The 21,017-nt window shown below is 41.4% G+C and overlaps 3 protein-coding genes across 7 annotated transcripts; 1 reads left to right on the top strand and 2 right to left on the bottom strand.

The window, feature by feature from the left end:
• Nucleotides 1–229: 229 nt before the first annotated feature.
• Nucleotides 230–9,747, bottom strand: LOC120804880 (TBC1 domain family member 10A-like). Its single transcript, XM_040154595.1, has 9 exons — nt 9,566–9,747; nt 7,893–7,992; nt 6,369–6,476; nt 5,853–5,959; nt 5,645–5,759; nt 5,016–5,081; nt 4,287–4,476; nt 4,018–4,172; nt 230–2,841 (listed from the first exon to the last, which is right to left on the bottom strand). Exons 1-9 carry the CDS (start codon nt 9,745–9,747, stop codon nt 2,335–2,337), a joined length of 1,530 nt encoding a protein of 509 aa, XP_040010529.1. The 3' UTR covers nt 230–2,334.
• On the top strand, nt 9,643–19,471 carry ccdc157 (coiled-coil domain containing 157). 5 transcript variants are annotated; one of them, XM_040154592.1, is made up of 11 exons: nt 9,643–9,876; nt 16,147–16,302; nt 16,392–16,542; nt 16,664–17,360; nt 17,442–17,519; nt 17,671–17,840; nt 17,987–18,163; nt 18,256–18,424; nt 18,681–18,820; nt 18,947–19,041; nt 19,172–19,471. In XM_040154592.1, exons 1-11 carry the CDS (start codon nt 9,863–9,865, stop codon nt 19,422–19,424), a joined length of 2,100 nt encoding a protein of 699 aa, XP_040010526.1. In that variant the 5' UTR covers nt 9,643–9,862; the 3' UTR covers nt 19,425–19,471. The 5 variants fall into 5 exon arrangements, with proteins under 5 accessions (XP_040010526.1, XP_040010527.1, XP_040010524.1 ...); XM_040154590.1 differs by having other exon boundaries at nt 9,731–9,876; nt 15,966–16,302; XM_040154591.1 differs by having other exon boundaries at nt 9,731–9,876; nt 15,966–16,302; nt 18,687–18,820.
• Nucleotides 10,576–15,997, bottom strand: sf3a1 (splicing factor 3a, subunit 1). The gene is made up of 16 exons (XM_040154589.1): nt 15,874–15,997; nt 15,671–15,749; nt 14,858–14,967; nt 14,549–14,756; nt 14,190–14,447; nt 14,020–14,094; nt 13,773–13,923; nt 13,483–13,679; nt 13,159–13,276; nt 12,755–13,062; nt 12,340–12,588; nt 12,029–12,236; nt 11,713–11,867; nt 11,258–11,359; nt 11,088–11,159; nt 10,576–10,985 (listed from the first exon to the last, which is right to left on the bottom strand). Exons 2-16 carry the CDS (start codon nt 15,716–15,718, stop codon nt 10,884–10,886), a joined length of 2,361 nt encoding a protein of 786 aa, XP_040010523.1. The 5' UTR covers nt 15,719–15,749; nt 15,874–15,997; the 3' UTR covers nt 10,576–10,883.
• Nucleotides 19,472–21,017: the final 1,546 nt, after the last annotated feature.

Genomic DNA, 21,017 nt, shown 5'->3' on the forward strand with positions numbered 1-21,017 from the left:
AGAAAACCCATCTTGGGACACCCTTGGCCTTTTCTTATGACACCCACACTGGGGTCCACTGCTTCATTTCAAGCGGATGACTCTGGTGCGCCATCTGCTGGAGAATATAAGACATTGCATTCAAATATGCAGATGCTCAGTTTGCCAAATTACACTCGCCAACAATCAACTAATCAATCAATAAAAATGCAACAGAAATGTTGTAAGTTTACTTTAAACATAATTTTATTTGTAAGTTAAACTCATGATGATGCACACTGCCCCATAGTTGTCAAACATCTCTTTTATCACCCTACTGTGAATGGTAAAATACCAATCTGTCTTTAGAGTAGGAAAAACATTTTCAGTGGCAACAGTTAGCCCCAAATTCCAGATGAAAAAGGATTTTCGTTCTAGTGTTACAAATGTTGATCTAAAATATATCGTCCGAGACCGTTTCTGTAATTGCTCAATAAAATATGGCATTATACATTGAAAAATAGATTTCATTACAAAACAAATTGTTATTTTACATACCATATCTACACAAAGAGCATTAAATTAAAATATAAATGTGAGGTGTGTAACACAAGCAACTAAAAATCTATTGCATACAGGCAAGTGACGGCTTGAAAATGTGTTATTCTTTTAAACCCCATTGCTTTTTTATAACTGACCTACACATGCACTTTTTTTAAGCAGAGACTTCTTTTAAATATTAATTATACACACAAACACATCCCACACGTGTGTTTATGCTTGTCAAAACTCCCTTTACCATTTATCATTGTGATGAAAGTTGGAAAACAAACTTGGACCGTCACAAAAAGGATTGTCCAACATGTTTTGAGAGAAAAAAAAAAAAGCCTCACAAACCCTGCTTGTGTCAATATTTCCCAAAGAAATGAGGCAGAGAAATGCTACAAATATCCCAATAAATCTTGAAATCTCATGATCCCTTTGACTGTAATAATGGAATAAGCCTGGTCACAGGTAGCGGCTGAAGATCGTCTCAAAACAACAGTCTTGATCTGCTTTGGAAATTCTAGCAAAATGTATGTATTAAGAGGAAAAAAAAAGCCAACATACTACACAGTAAGATCTGCTTGGCCCCCAACTGGATACTTGAGCTACGCCAAGGGGAACGTCAGCACCATTAGCTGATTTGCAGTCACTCACTGTCCCAGTTGTGACATGAACCAAATGGACAAATACATACATTACACAGATTTGCATTTGGCAAGAGACAGCTTTTAGACTGATTAGCTTTTTACAAGGCAGGAATGTGTCATATAATGAGGAATGTCCAGTGTTCTCCTCTCTGCTGCCCAAGTAACATGAATTACTGCTGCTCTAAAGTGGCTGGAAGTGCCTGGCACAGTGAGTATTACAGTTTATACAGAGTTAAACCACATCAATTAAACACTCTGAAAAAATGTGACCATTTGTGCAATAGCAGGGCATGCAAAAACAAAAATGTCATGTTTAAACTGTTCGGTAAAATAAATAGTGCTTGCATGAACACAATGTGGCATGACTCAATTTCACTGATCCAGGAAGATGATTTTCAGTTCAAACGTAAGAATATGAAACATGAAACGCACAAGAAAAAAAAAAAAATCAATCTCAGAAAAATACCTCCCAAACTGATTGAATCCTTAAAGGAATCCCATCCCTGCTGTGATCAGCTTTACTAACGGGCAACGTAACAGGAATTATGTCTGGAACCTCTGCAAGGCTGCCCTCTAGTGCACAAAACCCCTGATGGAAGACAGTGGCTTGAGAAGCTGAAAAGCATCTAGTTTGTTTCAGCGGTTTATATCCACTGCTGCTCAGTATAACAGGTGAACTCTAGTGTTGAGTTTGAGTGGATATGTATAGAAAAACTGCATAAGCTCAGGCACCTCATTGTTCCCATTTAAACCACACTTGTCTGAAGAAATGACTTTGCTCCCAAAAACTCAGTAACATGTCTCCCTTGTAAACAGGATACTAAGACTTATGGTCTGAATACAGGAGGTAACAACAGCTTCGTGTGGAGAAATGACATAAGCATTAAAGTAGTTTCACACTTAGCAAAGATGCTTTAGTGTATACCTATAGTATCACAGGCAAAATGGTGTCTAATATGAATAAATGACTACAAAACAGTCCAACACTAGAATAATAACGATGCTGGCCAGTCAGAGACCTTGGCAAAGCCGGCTGGTTGTTGGCTGAAAGGGTGCTGGTGCTTCACACACATGCGCACGCGCACACAGACAAAACGAACGCACGCACGCACACACAAAAAAAGACAAAACACAAACACACACACACATACACATTCACATACACACAGAAACTGCTGTGGAGCTACAGGTATGTATCCTGCTCTGTGCTGCTAAGGCTTTGTGTGGATCGCTGAAGAGGAGATTCTTTGGCAGGGGGAAGGTCTGTAGGAGGTGCTTGCTGCTGGTGAGGTGAGTCTGTTTCAGTTTGTGGCACGGTCTCTGGTGTCTCGTCCCTGACTGGAGGTGGGGCAGGTGGATCTGAGGGTGGAGGTGGAGGGTTGTTTGGAAGAGGGTAAGGGTTAGGGATCTCCAAAATGGGCTGGGATTTCTTCATGCTCTTCTTCTTCATGCTCTTCTTCTCCTCCTTGCCCTTCTTCAGCTGCGGTGTGGGCTGAGGCACCTCTAGTACAATGGTGGGGTTCTGCTGCAAATCCTGGCGCCTAGGCGGCTCGGCCAACATGATGAGCCGTGCGCCGTGCATCCTTGGAGGCGGTTTGAAATTCAGCTCTCCGCGGTTTTTCTTCCAGCGCTTCAGCTGGGTGTGATGCTCTCTTTCCACGTCTCGTGCGGTCACTGGCACCTCCAGAATCTGCAACAGGAAGAGACATGTCACCAGGTCACAGCTGGAGTCATATAGATCATAATCAGCGAAATGTGAGGCAACAAGACCAGCCCTTGCTGGAAAATATGTCCCTTCCATGTTTGGCCATTGTGTTAAAAATGTGAACTTTGTCAGTAAATGCCAAAGGGCCTTGGGGCTGCTGTGGATGCACCGACATTCACAGTCATTACAGCCCTGTGTATAAGGGAGTATTGTTAACATGGACAGATACTCACACAAGGCTCAAACACAGGAACCAGATACTGCCCAGCCAGCACTCTGGTCAATTTGTCTGTATCACTTTAAATCCCTCAGACTCTCTGCAGTTCCCTTGGCCACATTTGTGAACACTTACTGTTCTCTGTCGGCTCCATATCCATAACGAGTGACACAACCCTCCACTACATCATTAAAGGATTATACCAGTGTAATGTGACTTATAGCAATCAAAAAACTCTGTTCATGTCTCCAACAAAAAAAAGGTATATCCCCTTCCACATTGCAGCCTTGCAAGTGCAAAACTAAAACACTTGACTACAAACTACTGTATTCCATGCAAATCAATTTCATAGACCACACTGTCTCTGGCTATTTCTGTCTGGAATATATAAACAAAGTGTAAGTAATGCAAATATATTTTTGTAAAAAAAAACAACCAAACAAACAAAAAAAAAAACCCGCACAAACCGCATGATCTGTATTGTCTCCTTAAGGTAGATTTAGGCTGTTTATACAAATGAATAGCCACCCTACACCTGAAAAACAACAACAACAAAAAAAAACTACATATAGAAGATACGCACTTTAACCTGTGAAGAGTCAATTAATTAAAAACCTGCACCTGAAGAATGTCGGTTGGGCTGTAGTTTTAATCTAACTGCCATTCCAGCCTTAAGTAAGCAAAAGGAAAAATATAATGTGCATAAAACAGGAAAATATCTGAGGCATTATGCATGTTTTTCTACATGGCCCAGCCTTTGTGTGACATGAACAATTTTTATTCAACTAATTTAAATCTGCCTGTTGCTGGTGGAGATTGAGATTTCATACATGGACTACTAAACAGGGTGAAGGCTTGCCAACAAGTGACTTGGAACACACGCACTCTTGTTCAAGGATTGTTTCCCAAGTGACTGTGCCATTTTGCCGCTCCTCTGCTGTTACCTCTCGGACAAGGTAGCCCTCCTGCATGTATCGAGGCACTATGGCCCTGAGAAGCTCCATGGTCTCATACTGTCCCTGGCAGGCCTTCAGCTTCTCCCGGGTCCCCAGCATGCACTTGAGCAGCACCAAACCCACACGGAAGATTATCTTTACTCCTGAGAGAGGGAGAAGAGCCAAGTGATTGAGTTTCAGTGTGGAGAAGTTCCGATGTACTGCTTGTGTACAAAACCTGATACCACTGCAAGTACAGCGCTATAAGCCATTGTTACCGTCACAGAGGAACATGTCCCAGACACGCAGCACAGAAGCCCAAGGCAGCGTTCTGGAGAAGGCACACATAAACCATTCAGTCATGTAGAGGATGGGGTCGATCTTGTGTTTCTCCAGATGGCGGAAGGCTAGGGGGGAGACACGACGCAGCAGAGCGAACAGGATCTCTCCATCCAACTGTATTGCTTCCTGAAAGAAAGAGGCACAGGTAAGAAAGAATTAGCAGTATAAACAAAAGCTACAGTTCTCTGTATTGTCAGGGCAGAAACTTGATATGCAAGTGGATGTTCATCTATTTAAAAAAAAAAAAAGGAAAAGAAAAGGGAAAGTCCAAAGGCATCATTTTTAAAGTGTAAATTCTTTCCCACTATGCATGACTACCCAGATTTTGTCACATCGTCTTCTGCAGCTCCAAGCAATACTATATTTCATGAGCAAATATTGTTCCCACTTAAAAAGATTTATATAATATGAAAACAATAATCTTTGACAGTAACCACCAGGCAAAATTCATTACACAAGATAATTTATTCATGTAGCTGGGCAAATAAGTTACCCAATGCTAAATCATTGTCTGACAACTCCTGACTGGTTTCATTAGTAACTCATAACTACAGAACTCCTGTGTCTGCAAAAACAAAACTGCATTCCAGTTCCACTGTAATCTCAGTGAAAGCCTAGTTAGTTAGTGTGGATGATAGTTCTTTTGACGGCAGTGTCAGTCTCACCAGACCAGGACTGTAGTAGCCAGGAAGATACTTCTCACAAATTTGGACAAGCCCCCAGAAGGCATCCTGTGGAAACAAACATAGATTATGTCACAAAGAATCACACAATACCAGAAATTTTGACTTTGATAATAAAACCTACTGAGGACTGAGCATTGAGAGTGGAATTGGTTATTACACCAGATGAGACTTTTTGAAGATGATACATTGACATACAATTAGTGACTTAGTCTGTGGGTTTGTAGAATTTTGCAAGCAATACTATTGTAAGTTGTATTTGAAAACACAGCTTTTTGCTATGAATCGGAAAATCTGCATAAACGCATGGCTGCTGTCATGTTCTAAGAGTTGATATACTATTCAGTCTCTGGAGCAGCTCCATGATTAATTTCCACATAACATCATATGTCACAAAATGGTCACAAAATAAAACTGAGCTGTACAAAGTAACTGAAAGAGCATGTGATTTCTAGTTTAAAGACCAAAATAATAACAAGACTTCATAACTTTGTCTTAAAACTGGTGCAGACAACCAATAACTCCACAGTCGACACAGCATGGTAGCAGCACATTTACACCAAAGGAGACAGTTTATATGGTGTTTGTCGTGCAGGGAAATTATACAATACCTCAGCAGGCATGTGCATGAGCAACACAGCAGCAATCGGAGCCTGAGCCTGGCAGTATCCCTCCTCTGGCCTGTAGAGAGTGTAGGCCTTGAGAACACGAAACAGGTCCTGCTGCCTGTGAAGAATCAAGATAAACACACACAGAACTGTTAGACAAGTTAAATGCCAAAAAAGTCATAATGTCACGTCACATCACATCACAACTTACCCGTGTCCTCCCCGTGACACAAACATCTCATGGAAAGGAAACTGTCGATGCAGGTCTTTCTCAATCACATCAAGCCATTTGGGGTCCCCTGGCTGGCTATCCAGCTCCTGGCAGAACACATGGGGAGGGGGGAATGTGAGATCTCTTTATTGCACAGTAATTGTGGCCTTTCATATCAAAACAATTCAGAAAGTGGATATTCTACAAAATTCAGTGATCACAGGAATACGTCTATCATTAAGAGAATTCTATTTAATTATCATAAAAAAGATCATTTAAAATAAAAGTTGTATTATAAGCATTTAAACAGCAGTTCAATTCCCAATGTAAAGTGACTAAAAGTGAACTGGCTCCAGTCCTGTGTACAAAACATCAGGGTTCTCAAAAGAAGAAGTAACACTGGTACACGGCCACAGTTTCAGTAACAAAATCAAACGAAACATCAAAATAAAATGAGGCTAAAAATGCATCATATAGAGAGCCGTGAGGAGGAACTGAAACAAGAAGCTCTCTGACCTGAAACTTTCCTTGGTTCTGCTCTTTCTTCACCTTCCCCCCTGAAAGGTAGAGCCATGCACGGCCTCGGAGGGCAGGAGGGACTCCTTTCTGGCACCGCAGCCTCACCTGAGCCACAAGACAACAGGGGTAACAGGGACTCGCCGAATAAAGCAAGACACAAAAGGAACAAGTGTGACAAAGGCTTGCTGCAAGCCAAGAAATGTAGTACAATCAAATACACCTGGACCTGTCACTTGCTATTTGTTCCACTTCTGGAATTCATGCTAAATGTTGCTATCTGTTCAAAACACTGACTAACAGCTCACTGTCATCCATGGGCCTTTCTCACAGAAGACATTTTGACATGTCACAGTAGGTAACAATTACTACAAGGTTCTTGCACTCTAGAGTCTTACAGACAGGTGTATCGGATCATAAACTCTGGCTGTGAATAAATTAACAACACTTGTACTCACTTTGTTCAAATAAAGTGAGTACACGTGGATGGGCTTCCAACTGTGACAAGTCAAAATGTAAGCTGTGAAATAATTACTAAAGATCACTGAAAGATCACTCAAGAAATTCCCCTGCTTGTGTGGCATTGAGTCCTAATGGAAGAGGAATATAGTGCCCTTAATGGACCCAAACTGTACTGTATGCAGTCAGAGTGCCCAGAGGTACGCAACTAAATATCAACTTGAAAAGTCTTAAGCATAACTCATGTGATGTGTCCTACTAGAGATAAAATCATAATCTCTCATGCATAGTCACAAGCCATGGTTTCCACAATAGATTGATCAAACTGAAATAAAAATAGTTTAACAAATTTATGTTTGCTCCACTGGCATTACTGTCTCTGGTCACCTTTGTTTCTATTTCTGATATGACGCTGGCACACTTCCCCAAGGAGAGTACAATTTCTGCTGTAAAGTTTGTGTAAAACAAAACAAAAGAGCACAATGAGGGATTAGAAACCCTGACCTTCACTGCGTGACCTTTGAGCCTACCTGCACAACAGGCGTATGAAAACTGCTTTCTGCTTAGTTCACTGCTTTTCATTCTGAAAAGTTGACCTGCACTTGACTACAGCTATAGATTATACTCACAGCACCTTTATTACAGTTGTCTCTCAGGAAGTCAATAGAGCCCCACCCTGAATCGGAGACTGTCAAATTGTCACACGGTACATGGAGCGATAATGGGATCGGTCATGTCCTGCCCTGCTGCTGACTCATGTAAATGAAGTGAAGTTGTAGCTCTATGCTGAATCCTCGAGGGCGTTTTCACGCAGAACCAGCTAGACAAGTGAAGCTGCAAACAATGTGTCCACGAAACGCTTGTCTTTGTGTGCTCATATACCTTGTCTGATCATGTGTACAAAACTACACAGGACTAAAAAATTGCTGTCAGGAGACAATGGTGATAAAGCTCATACAGCAGCTTTAAAAAAATTAGAAATAGAAAACAGAACATATTCAGATCTGGCCAATCAATCCAAGCCCATTGATGTTTAGCGTTATTGAGTCAACACATGGTGCTGACCTTATCAAATCTCTTGATCATCCACTTGTCCCAGTGGTTGAGCATGTCCAGCCACTTCACCTCCCTTTGCCTGAGCACCTCTGGAGGCACATCCTGAGCTCTGAAGACACAATTGAGAAAAGATGGGAAAAGTACATTTCATTTATATTTTGCACTTTCAATAAATATTAAGCAAAATGAGAATGAACAATATCTAAATCTATTCTTGTTTTTGGACAGAAAGCATGGGCCAGGTGAAAAAAAAGTGTGTATATTTTTCAGTAAGGTTGATTGTAAATAAACCTCCCAAATTAGATAAATGTAAAAAAGAAGGCAGTTGTTAGCAGCAGGCTCTTGGATGTTGGAAGGGTGTTACAAAACAAGAAAACAGCCTCAGAAAGGCTACTACTCTTTCTGAATGTGCCATCAGATCTTTGTGTGTGTGGCCATCGCTCATGTACAGTCAGTAAACTGTGCGATTCGTCAAAAATACCCACTACTAGACTTGTTATGAGGGGACTGTAAAATATATAAACTCTGATGTAACCCATTTAATGGCAAAGCCAGTTTAACTTCAAAGAGCTGCTTTCAAGATTTGTGTGCTTTATGATATAATATAACTGCGAAACATTTACAGGCAAGAAAAAGTAAGGACTTTAGGGCACATTATATTCTCCAGCAGAAAAAGAAAATGTAGGCAAGTTTAATCTACATTATGAGTGAGGTCTGATGGTTTACTAAGCTATGTAATTATCTCATCAGCACAAGCCTGTAATTGTAGGGTTCAATGGTCTTCAAAGAGTGTTGTTTTTTTTTTTTTAAACTTGGCACAACCCTCTTTCTGTTTAACACAAAAAAAAAAAAAGTTTTGGGCTGTATTTTGTGAACCAGTAAAACAATGTGTTATACTCCAGCTTCAGCTTCCAAAGACCTTGGACTGTGATGAGTTACTTTCACTGCTAAATACTATAAGTTAAACCCTGGGCTTGTGACTACCTATTAAACTGTGAGCCAAAAGAGGCCCTCTAGTAACTGGGCACCGGAGCTGTGGCTCCAAGTCTGCCAAAACTCCAAAAAACAGGAAGCTTCCAGACAGCCAGTGCTTGGCACAACTTTCTCTCACTCCTTCCACTTTTTTTAGTGCTGTAATGTAGGCTTTACGCCCCCAGTAAAAAGGGAAGAAAGAAAGGCCTTCTTAGAAAAAACACTGCAACTTCGCTCAAGGGCTATGAATAAATCCATTCAAATGAAAACCATTCTTCTTTTTTTTTTTTTTTTTAGAAGACAAGCTCTTTCGGCTTTCTCCACGAAAGGCGTATGTGGTAAATAATACATAATCTACATAAGAAAATGGTTTACATGACAGGATGAAAAAGAATGATGCTACTTGTTATCAATCCAGGTCTGCCTTATTGCCTCTTGCTTTCATATCTGCCATGTTCGGCGAGGCAAACAGTGTGGGCATAAAAACACAGGGTGCCACGCAGCTGGTCGGGAGCGCTGCGGTACAGGGGCACCCAGACAACAACACTAACACAACTTGTGATTGGTCGTCATAACTAGTTTAACTGCTACACTAAAACCCAGCTCTCAACTTTGGCTGAAGTGGATTGAAAATCTACTGCCCATATTCTAGTTAGCCGAGAGTCAAAGTCAAAGGGATTTAATCAGTGTGTGAGTGGAGACAAACTTACGACGCCTCCGAGTACTGCTGTGCCCCACCAATAAATCCATATTTATCAGTCTGTCTCTCGCTGGTGAAGCCGTTGATCTCTGAGTCGGACCCCAAAGAGCTTTCATCGTCTATGTGACTGCTGCTAATAGTCCGGATACTCCTTGTGTCCACTGGTTGACGGCCGTTCTCTATTTTGGCCATGGTAGCAAGAAAGCTAGCTGGCTAGCCAAGACAGCTAACGTCAGCGAGCTTGTTGACAGCCCAAAGTCAAAACTGCTCCTCTGCATATGCTGTCGACTCAAACAGCATCGACGCCATGATTTTCTCGACGTGAGTTAAACTTTCCAACCACTGTCTTTCCTGTAAATGTTATCTAACGTTACGCTACAACTGTCAGGCCACATCAAATAGGTTATGCGTTAGCAAGCTACCGTAACTTGAATGCTCAATTAGATTTAACATTAGCTAGTCAATGGTGGGTTGCTAGCGTAAAGTTAGCCTTAACTCCAAAAGTATTTCTTTAATCACCCTACCGTCATCAAACTAACGCTATTTCATAATCTTGGTTTTCGTAGTTAGCCATTAACTAACTGTGTTAGCTGGTTAACAGACTAATTTATCACGTCCTCAACTAACGGTGGCTTGGTTTGCTGGTCTGACACCCCTAGTGCGCTTGCCGCCCCTCGGTCAGTAAGGGACCCAGTCTGTCCTCCTGGGCTGGTTTCGGCGTCATAATGTTACGGCTACCCCCTGGCGGCTGCAGCAGGAAGTAACTCTTATGTCAAGGGGAAAAAAAACGCAATACTTATCTCCTGGACTACGATCCGTCCAAATCGTCTACCACACAGCAAATTCCCATGTAAACCAACAATTTAGTCTAAATTAATATCCACCCAGTAACCCAGGGCTTTTTGTGCACTTGGTAGTCTGTGCATCAGAGCATGTGGCCTGCATTAATCCATGCTGTGGTAGTTCATCAATATTAACCACTTTCTATTCTAACACATCATGAAACAATAAAAGCAGATCTAGATTTTTTTAATTCCTTTATTTGAATCTGTAAACATTATGGGTCTCTACAGTTACCAAACGCTGTATATCATCATGAACAAATCAAGAGTTGAACCAATAGTGTGAGCCATGTCTGCCAGCCAGTGTATAATCCTTTTAGCATTCTGATTAACAGAGTTAACATTTAAGAACAACATCCTCTTCACACAAAATTGTATGAAAAGTGCAATATAATATTCTGATTACGATCTTTAAACTAAACTGACATGACAGGACCGAGTTACAAAACATCCACAAGTAAAATCTTTTCCTTCTTGCTGCACGGCTCACTTCTTTCTTCCACCTCTCTCCTTCAGTGCCAAGTGAATGATTGAACCGTTGCTCATGTTGTAATAAGCCAGGGAGTTGGAATCCTTGATGAAAATGCCCTAAAAAGGGGGGGGGACAACCACAATATAACCCAAATCAGTCACTTAGATTAATGCAGATGAGACATCACATGTTCAAACAAGGTTAAAAGGAAAGTTTACCTCATATTGTAACTTCTGTTTTCCTGCTGGCATGCCCGTTGCTTCATGGATTTTGACTTTAATAACAGACACCTGTGGAGACATTGCATTTTCACACCCATAAAAATGCAGCATGTGCACTGGCCTACACTCACTAAAAAGAGAGAAAAAATAAGCCAACATTTGCATACCTGATCTGTGAGCGGGACAGTGAAATTCAGCACTTGGCCATTTAGCTTCCATTCAGTCTTGTCCTGCATGTTGGGGACCTGTACTTTAACTGCCACAGGACCCTGGAGAAGAAAAGAAATCAAGTTAAGAAAGAGCAACTTCCAGGAAGTATTTGGTAATACAGGCCCGATCGGTAATTTGAACATAAACCTACACATATTAATAAAGAGGTTGGCTTATCAATGAAAAATAAGAATTCTGTCTGTTTCCCAGCCATCACAAACACATAGGCCCACTTTACCCCTGTGATCACAAACATTACTCATATAAACAAACCAGAAACAATTCCTAACTTTGATTTGGTCGCTCCCTTAGTCTGTATATTTAAATGACCTGCCAATAAATTGGGATAGAATAGAAAGTTTGGATGCTGTATTTTGTCTGCATGCAGACACTGGTTTATACTGTAACAAACCTTATTTCTACGAAGGAACTCCTCTTCTGGAATAAGGTTGTCCTCTGTCTTCATCTTCTTGCTGACTGGCTCATCGTCATGAGGTGGGGGTGGGTGGGAAGGTGGTGCAGGAGCAGAGCTTGGTGGTTGTGGTACTGGAGGAGCTGGGACAAATGCTGGAAGAAGAGGGTTATTTGAATTTAAAATGATAAATTGGGAAGGCCTATGTTAAAAAGGTTCAGTTACCAAATTAGCACAATACAACAAGTATCCATTTCTAAACAATGCATGTTTATTTTGAATGTCACAGACAGGTATTTGGAAACCTTTATCTTACCAGCTGGAACAACCATGGGGGGTGGTCTTGGGGCCATGATGTGGGGTGCTGATGGCGGCATTGGGACCACATTGATACGGGGAGCAGGAATCATGGGAGGCATTGGTGTGATAACTTGTCCTGGTGCAAGGCGCACCACTGGAGCCACAGGTGGTCTTGGAATTACAGGTACAGCAGACAGGAGAGTGGTGCGCACTGGAGGTGGCACCTGTTTAAGAAGCACATTAGTGGATTATGAGGTACATATATACAGAGAATATTTTAATCAAGAATAACTTTTTTTTTTTTTTTTTTTTAAGATAGTAACCCACAGAGGAGGGTGGGCGAGGCACTGCAGTGACAGGAGGACTGGGTTTAGGCAAACTGGCTGCAGAGGAGGGGATGGGAGGCTGGTGAAGAATTTCACTTGGCTTGCTTGGGCCAATTTTCTCCTTAGTATCATCCTCTCCCACGAGTCCTTTCGCCTTGTGAATTGCTTCGATCTGCTCTTGCAGGGTGATGTTGGCCTGTGCTGCCTGCTGTGTACGAGCCATGCTTCCTGAATGGCCATCCCAGGTAACCTGGTGGGGGAGAAAGATGTTAAAAGACACTGTAACACAAAATTAATTAAAACAAACCCTTTTATTTGTAATCTTTGAGAATCAAAACTGTACTGACTCAGTTTTATTCATCTCAGAGCTTCTTTTGACCAAAGACTGTGTAATTTAAGCCCATTAATGTTCTCACCTTCTCCTCTGGTTTCTGGATTTCTTCTTCGCCAATCTTCTTACCGATGGCCGTCTCTTCCACACCGAAGATATCGGTACGCCTCTCAGCCAGCTGTTTCAAGCTGCTCTCAATATCTAATCCAGGAGCATAGACTTCATCCTCTGTCTGTCTCTCTTTGTTTATGCGATCTCTTTGCTCCAGCCAGCGTGGATCCAGCAGACCGATACGCATGTGCTCTTGCATCTTACTGGCTGGGATCTTCTCACCAGTAATTGGGGAGATGAGGTACTCATCTGGAGCTGCCACTGATGGCTGAGGCTTGGATGCTGGGAGGAAAAGATAGCACTGGATGAGCACACACTGTGCATATTGATAGCTTGTTTTGCAGAAGGTATAACCTTATCTAAGGAAGCACGAGTTACCTTTGGGGTCGTAGTCTTTGCGAATAATAACCTGGTCTGGAGTTGGGGGCAGTGGGGGTGGCATAGGGTTGTCTGGTGGCAGTGGAGCCTTCATGCCATCATCCTCGTCATCAGATCCCTGAAGAAAACAAAGGGGGGAAAAATTATATGTTGTTACCAGTAATTATCGTCATTTTATTTCTTTTCAAGCAGGGGTTAAATGGAAATTGAAAATAACAATATCCATTAGAATTTAAGCAATAATTATTAATAATTCAGTCTACAATTGGTCAATTGATGGTTAGTTTACAAGGTGTAGTGATTAATTACTTCATCAGTTCCTACCTCATCCATGTCCTGCACTTGTGTGTCTTGATCAGGTTGTGAGGGCTGGCCATCGTCCCGATCCTCCCTTTCATCCTCTTCATCCTCACTCTCTACCTCCATCTCCACCTCCTCACTCTCTCCATACTTCTCGTAGCGCTCTTGGATTAGGATGCGAGCGCCAAGCTCCTCTGGTGTGGTGGGTGGGGGGAAGTGGCCTGAGGAAATAGAGATAACAATAAAAGAAATTTAATCTAGCTACATTTAGGGGCTTGGACATTTAAGGATGATAATTACTGTGGTTATATTACCTTGTTCGTTGGGCTGGAAATCCACTGTTTCAACCACTACAAAGTCATGCCAGTCGATTTGGGCATAAGCCACCCGTTCTTTCTCTCTTTCCTCCTCCTCCTTCTTTCTCTCGCGCTCCTGGAACTTTGCCCACTCAACCCGGTACTTTACCTGATGGTTGAGCAGAATGACAGCTGATTAACATGGTCAACATGCTATTAAATGCTTACTCTTACAAACAGTCAGTCGAAGTTACAAAGGGATTACCTGGTCCATAACCTCTCTTGGATTCTCAGCCTCTCTCTTCAGCTTGGTCAGTAGGCCTTTGGGAGGGATCAGAATCTAAAGGTTGAAAGACAAGATCAAGACACAGTTTAGCAACACCACACAAACAGAGAATGACAATAATATCAAAGAGGCAAAATTGGCCAGCCCACCTTAGTGTACTGCTCAACCAGTTTGGTGAAGTAGTTGAAAAGGCTGTGTTGCGGCCGCAGAAAGTCAAACTGGTAGTTTCTCTGTTCTTTCTGCATGAGCTGAGTGAGAAACTGGCGGCCATTGCGAGCAACAAACTGGGCGGTGAGCTTGACAACATCCAGGTCAAATGCTGAGATTGACGGAGGATCCGCAATGAACTCAAACTCAGGAGGTGGTTCTTTGGGGACCACTGTCTCCTGAATCCCCTGTGACTGCACCTATTGACAAACATGACATGTTGATTGTTATGATCAAATGCTACCAGTTATAAACAATGAAAAAGACAAAAGTAATAGCAGACTGAAATGCTAAGTCTTACCTTTTGAGGAAGCTGCTGGGACTGCTGCATGGCCGCCTGCTGCATAACCTTAGGCACTGCTGCAGATGGTTCCTGCGCTTTGCCCTCCTTAAATTCATTGACCTTGTGACGGTAGTAGGCATGGTAGGGGTCATTGGGGTTGAGGAAATTAAATTTCGGATTGTTGATCTCATTTTGACGGATTCGTGCTTCAAACTCAGGCCCATTCCTGTGAAATGACAAGAATATAGCTATATTATAGACATAACATCTAATTAAGATTGCAGCTATATAAAAGATTATACAATTGACACGTGTGGAGTAACCAACCTGGCAACAAAGCTGGCTGTCTTGTCAACTATGTTTCGAACCTCAGGAGGTGGATATATGATACCAACGATGGGTTTAGTGGCTGGGGTTTCTTCTGCTGCTACATCGTTCTGTTGTCAAAATGTACATTTTTTTAATTAAATTACACAACTTACAACAGGATTAAATACTACTAAATAAGCATCCACTGCATACAGAGCGTTACCATAGCCATGTTATTAAAAACAATAAATCACATCTATTATCCCTAAGCAATAACACAATAGCTTCAGCTTACTCAAAATGTCAGCTCACTCCATTACTGCATTTGAATCTGAATATTCCTGCCACCATCCCTGTGGCCATTACTGTGAAGAATCCACAGATTCTGCTGTAAAAGTTTTTTAAGGGGGACTACTTTATACTAATGGTAAAAAGGAAAGATAACTGCTTACAAATAAGTCTTTAAATTATCCTTGGTAACCACTGGAAAGAAAACATTACAGACTAGTTTTTCCAAATGCCATTTTAAGTACTTGTAGCAAACACACCAAATTGCGCCGCCCGTCCGTTTTGCTGAAGTACCGGCAAAAGTCTCAAACGCTATCTCAACATACTGAATTGTATATTTGGTTATTTGGCCGAGTTGACACTCAAAGCTAACAACAAGCTAACATGATTTACGTCTCGAGGTGGTTATCATATATAGACGTTAGGTACTCTGAAATGCACAGTACGAGAAAGTGTGTAATTCTCATTGTTCATTAGTTTCCCCACAGAAGCAGTATGTTAGCTACGTCGCTAGCATTAGCTAACTTGGAGCGGTGTCGTTACCTTATTGTTGGACTCCGGCTGAATTATTTGAACAGGCCCAGGCGGCATGGCTGCGTCTTTTTGTAACGCAGGAAGTTACCTGCAAAAAAACAGCCAATACGAATAGTATATGTATTTTAAAGACACGTAATATATCCGATATAATGTTATGACCGCATTCTATATTAGCTTAAAGCCTAAACTTGCTGTGGTTTAACACTTACTGCGTCGCGCTGTCGTTGACCTAATGGAGGCGTATTACTTCCGGAAACAAGCCGCACAGCATAATGGAACCTGTAGTACTTTTTTTGTGGAGGTTGCCAAGGAGATCCGATGTCAACGAGCTACACCCACTCGCCCTCACTGCTGTTTCAGACGGACAAAATATAAGCTAGCTTGTCAGACATGAGTCAGTTCTTGGGTCGTCAGGACTGTATCGAAAGCCTGCGAAAAGACCTAGTCGACCTTCAAGGTGCCATTCTGGACGTCTTTTCTAGAACTGGACCAGTCCGTTTTCCCTCTTGGAAGTTCCCCGATAAACTCTCCTGTAATCTAGACATGGTAGCTCTGCTGGAGCAGTATGACTTTGTGGATGGGGAGGATGCATTCAATCAACACTCCCATATTGTCTTACTGGAGCTCGTGATTGACAGGTAACATATAGCCTAACTTTACATCACATTAATAAAAAATAATAACAATAATAATAATTAATTTTTCTCTCCCTCTCTCCCTGAACAAGACTACTGCTTCTTCTACAAAGCTTCAATTCTTATTTCGAGCAACTGAGGTGCAGCCATAGGAGAGAACAAACGCAGCAGAAAGGATGCCTGTCGGTTGGTCTTGTAGTGAGAAACTACTGGAGTAATTTAGTTCAGTTTGCCAGCCTTAAGGTACGCATATTGCTTCGTTTACGTTAAGTTAAGATGAAATAAAGAAATAAATAAAAAGAATGCCAAAATGTTAAGAGAGAACAGATCTCATTATTTTTTCATGTTTTCTTCCTCCTTTTAGGGGACCTTCAAAGACATCAAGAAACAGACAAAACCAAAGACATTTGATTGTGATGAGAAAATGCCATCTATTTCCCCCCAAATGAGCTCAAGGAGTGACAGCTGCAAACATTTTTTATCTGCCTGTTCTTCAACAAGCTCCTTTGATTTTTTGCCACAGAATCATGTACCCCCCAGTCCTACCCACAACAGCCCGCGCTATCCTAAGGCTGACAGCCACAATGTAAGCTGCCAGACAGTCGAATCATCCCTCATTCCCTGCAATGCCTGTCATCGAGTGCAGTGCATTTTGAGAAAGACGGGAGATGCTCTCGTAGAGCTGTTTCAGAGTGAGGGCCTGCCCTCCTCTCTGCAGCCACTCTTAGCTGCTGTGGAGGACACCCTGGAGCTGGGACATATGACAGCAGGTGATGTCACCCAGTGGGCCAACGAGCAGCTCAGGGACATGCGCCGGCTGGCAAAACATCTACAAGATGTGCGGCGTACAGTAAACCCTCTTAAAGATAGACTAGAAGCAGCCGAGACAGAGCAGGAGAAATTCAGGTGTCAGTTCGAAAGAGTAAAGAAAGAGTTCAAGCAAGGGACGGAAAAACACCAGGCAACCGTAGTCCAGCTGGAGTTTTCACTGCAGAAAGCACAGAGATCCATGAAAGAAACAGAGCAGAGGCTACAAGAGGAGCAACAACAACTGAAGAGAGGTGCAGTAAACTCAGAAATGAATATATGGGAACTCATTGAGATCACCGTTACTACTATATGTTTAATATTTTTTGTAACAGAAATTTGGTCCTTGGAGGAGAATAATTCCAGACTGAAAGAGAAAGTAGCAGTGCAGCAAGATACATTACAAGCACTCGGTAAGGACATGTAAGATTTAATTTACCATCACTCTACCCTTCTCACAATGTTTATGTTTTATGGAATCGTATGAAATACAATACAATAAATTAGTTACACACATAAAATAAACTGATATGCTGTATGATGGACCCTTTTATTTTTTGGTAGAATGTGAAAAGAATCTACTGCAGGAAAAAGTGAAATCCTTGCTCTTAGAGGAAGAGGCCAATTGTAAACTACAACAAAGGATGCAGCAACTAGAGAGTCAAATCTCTGAAACTCAAGTCCTTCTTGACAAGGAGAATGCCAAGTACCACAGCGCTTGTCGTCAGCAAGAGGTCAGTGCCACAGCAAACACCAGGTTATTTCTTCTTTTCAGCTGGAGACTTTGACAGTCTCACTCGTGGATCAGTCCCATAGCAGTATTCAAATTGATTTACACAGGTCATAGTGGTTCTTTTTGTTGTTGTTGTTGGACATCCAGTCGATGCAGGCAAAGCAGAAATCTTTGTTGGAGAGAGTGGATGCGCTTGACGAAGAGTGTGAAGAGCTGCAGAGGCAGTTGGGAGAGAGAGAGGAGAGACAGATCGACCTACACAATGAGCTGCGAGAGATGTCAGAGAAAAAGGACCAACTGCAGGCTCAGCTCACTCAACAGCAGGTATATCGGAGTCTATACCCATAATAATACCCATAATAAATACTTCTTAACCTAGTCGCTCATGCTCTTATGTTTGTTTTTTTTCCCAACAGGACTTGCGTTTAGAGCTCCAAAAGGAGAAGCAGACACTCGAAACATACATAGGCGAGCTAAAGAACAGTGTGGCTGAGCTGAAGGAATACGTGCAAGCTTTAAAGGAGAGGGAGAGGCTGATGGTGGCTTTCCCAGAGCTCAGCCCCATGGCTCACGTCCAACCACAGAGTAGGCAATCGTTGAATCTTTGTCTCTAAGAGATACTGACTGACATTACCTGAATGTATCTGCATAAAACACTACACTATCCTCTCACAGTAGAGGGTAATAACCCCAAATAGGTTACAAAAGTGATTCCACATGCATTACTTAGAAAAGTAAAGAATGAATCCTGTATCCTGTCATTTGTTTGAAAACTACCCCTTTTTTTTTAGTACCATTGTAATGTTGAATGCTTGCATATTGTTCTTTGCATCTTCACAAGGTACAGGAAATGTAGTTTTGGACATGGAGCAACAAATGCAGGCAAATAGTATTCGTATAAAAGTTCTGGAGCAGGAAAATTCTACCCTACACAGCAGCCTTGAGAAACTGAGGGAAAGAATACAACATAATGCAACAAGGGTAGGATTGATGGAAATGTTGTAAAAATGTGAAAAATGCTAAATGACGTATGTTACACATGTTGGTTTTGTGGATGTTATTGGGATTATTGAAAATGATATTAAAACTATGCATTTTGACCAATAGGAAGCCTCACCTCAACAGACATGGAGCCTCGCTCTGGCCACTACACCGGTGGAAAAACAACAGAATCACCTGACACTATTTCAGAACAGTCCACCGTAAGTACTCTCCACTCTTTATATTAGTTAAGATATTACAATCCAACACAGAACAGCACTAGGCACACATTTTATATATGATTAATCACGATACTGTGTTTCCATTGTTGCGTTGTTGTTCATTCCATAGGCAGAGCAGCAGTGCAACACAGCTGGGATACAGTACCAGAGGGAAAGAAGCAAGAAGAGGAGAAAGTGGTGTAGAGTCAGATGGGTCAGAGGATCCTGTGTCCACTACCAGTGCCTCCCCCCCGTCCCTGCAAATTCACTTTCAAACCCTCCACCTCAGCACTCCATGCTCCACTGCTGCCAAAAACCGTACAAAAACAGGCAGTCCGTCTCTCCCCTCTCACTCCAGAGGCTTGAATCAGAGGAGAAAATGAAACACTGAAGGTGTAAATGCATTTAGACAGTTTTGCAGTCGGAGAGAACACAGGGTTTTTGGCAACAACTACATGGTTAATAAAAGGATTATTTCAACATGTCATGGTTTCTTATCATACATTATACCACAATAATGTTTTTGTACATTTACATTGTCATTATGTACACTTATGACAGCAGATAACCTCTTTTACCACTACATTGCTCATTATGTTAAGATTTATACATACATATATATATATATATATATATATATATATATATATATATATATAAAATTTACCTTTCTGTGGATATATAGAAGTAAGGCTGATATTTCAGTGTTATTAAAACAAGGTGTTTGTTGCCAATTGCATATTAGGTTTCTGGATATATGATATGCTTCTCAAACAAACCTGGATGTATCTGAATGGGAAGCCTTCGCAGCAGATGTCTCACATGTAAACAGGTGGGGTGTACAACCTTGAATGTCACACAAACAATGACCGGGTGACAGATGTTTTGGTAGCTTTTAAGTGCTGTCTGACAAGGGTGGGGAGTAGGAGTTTCCATGGAAACACAAGTGCATTCAGGATTCACAGGATTCACAGGATTCATGCTCAGCTGAATCACTACAGACCTTTTTTTCTGTCCCTCCAAGAAAATCTGTCAGGTAGTACTCATTAGTGCACCGAGATCAAGACCACACATACTGTAGATCAGTGTGAGTCCGGCCTCTCGTTTGTTGTTTCTGTATATGCATCACATCATTAGGCTTGTTTTGCAGTGGTGATTTGAGACGCCATGAGCTCAGTTGTGTAATCTGAGTCTAACAGGGAGCTCAAGAGACTTGGCTTGTGTCAGAGCTGTTACAGTCACACGCTTGTATCGTTGTTTTCATGAACCTGACAGATAGTACAAGTAACTAGCTGCAAACACCTGAATAACATTAGGAATTGCCTTAGTATCAACACTCTGAGCTCTCTATCACCACAGACTGCACAAAAGAAGATCAAACGCTACATTTTTGATTTCAATAAAAGAACCAATCTAAGTATATAAATTATTAACTTTTTTTATTGTTGCTAATAGGGTTGAGTATTTAGCAGGAAGTTGTGTATACTGTAAATGCCTACATGGCCAGGCATCAGACTATTAACAGGTGTGTGACTGAACTAAAAATCGGCATAGGAATAATACTAGACATAATTTAAAAAGTAAAAATTCAATCAAAACTCCTACATATTCAGTGTGTGGGGGCCAAATTTTGGAACAGGTTACTTTGGCAATACTCCAAATCTATTACAGGTTTTAAAAACAGGTGGAACAACTTTTTTTTTTAAATCAAAGAAAGTAGAAAAAGGAGAGATGTGTGAATGTACTTAGTAATGAAAAAGTAAAGTTAGAGGTTAAAATGCACTGTTTGTATTTTTAATAATAACTGATTAATAATTAGATCTGCATGTCACAACTCCTATGGAAGTATTAAATGTAGCAAGGGCTCATCAGTCTTTGTTCTTATCATGACTTGGGTCAGGCAGGGACCACTGTGGAAATACCTTAAGACTTATATGTCCAGGCTGAAATAATTTGTCTCTTTTGTTTTAGTTTTC

Source organism: Xiphias gladius, chromosome 19, assembly GCF_016859285.1.
Source record: "Xiphias gladius isolate SHS-SW01 ecotype Sanya breed wild chromosome 19, ASM1685928v1, whole genome shotgun sequence".
NCBI lineage: Eukaryota > Metazoa > Chordata > Actinopteri > Istiophoriformes > Xiphiidae > Xiphias > Xiphias gladius.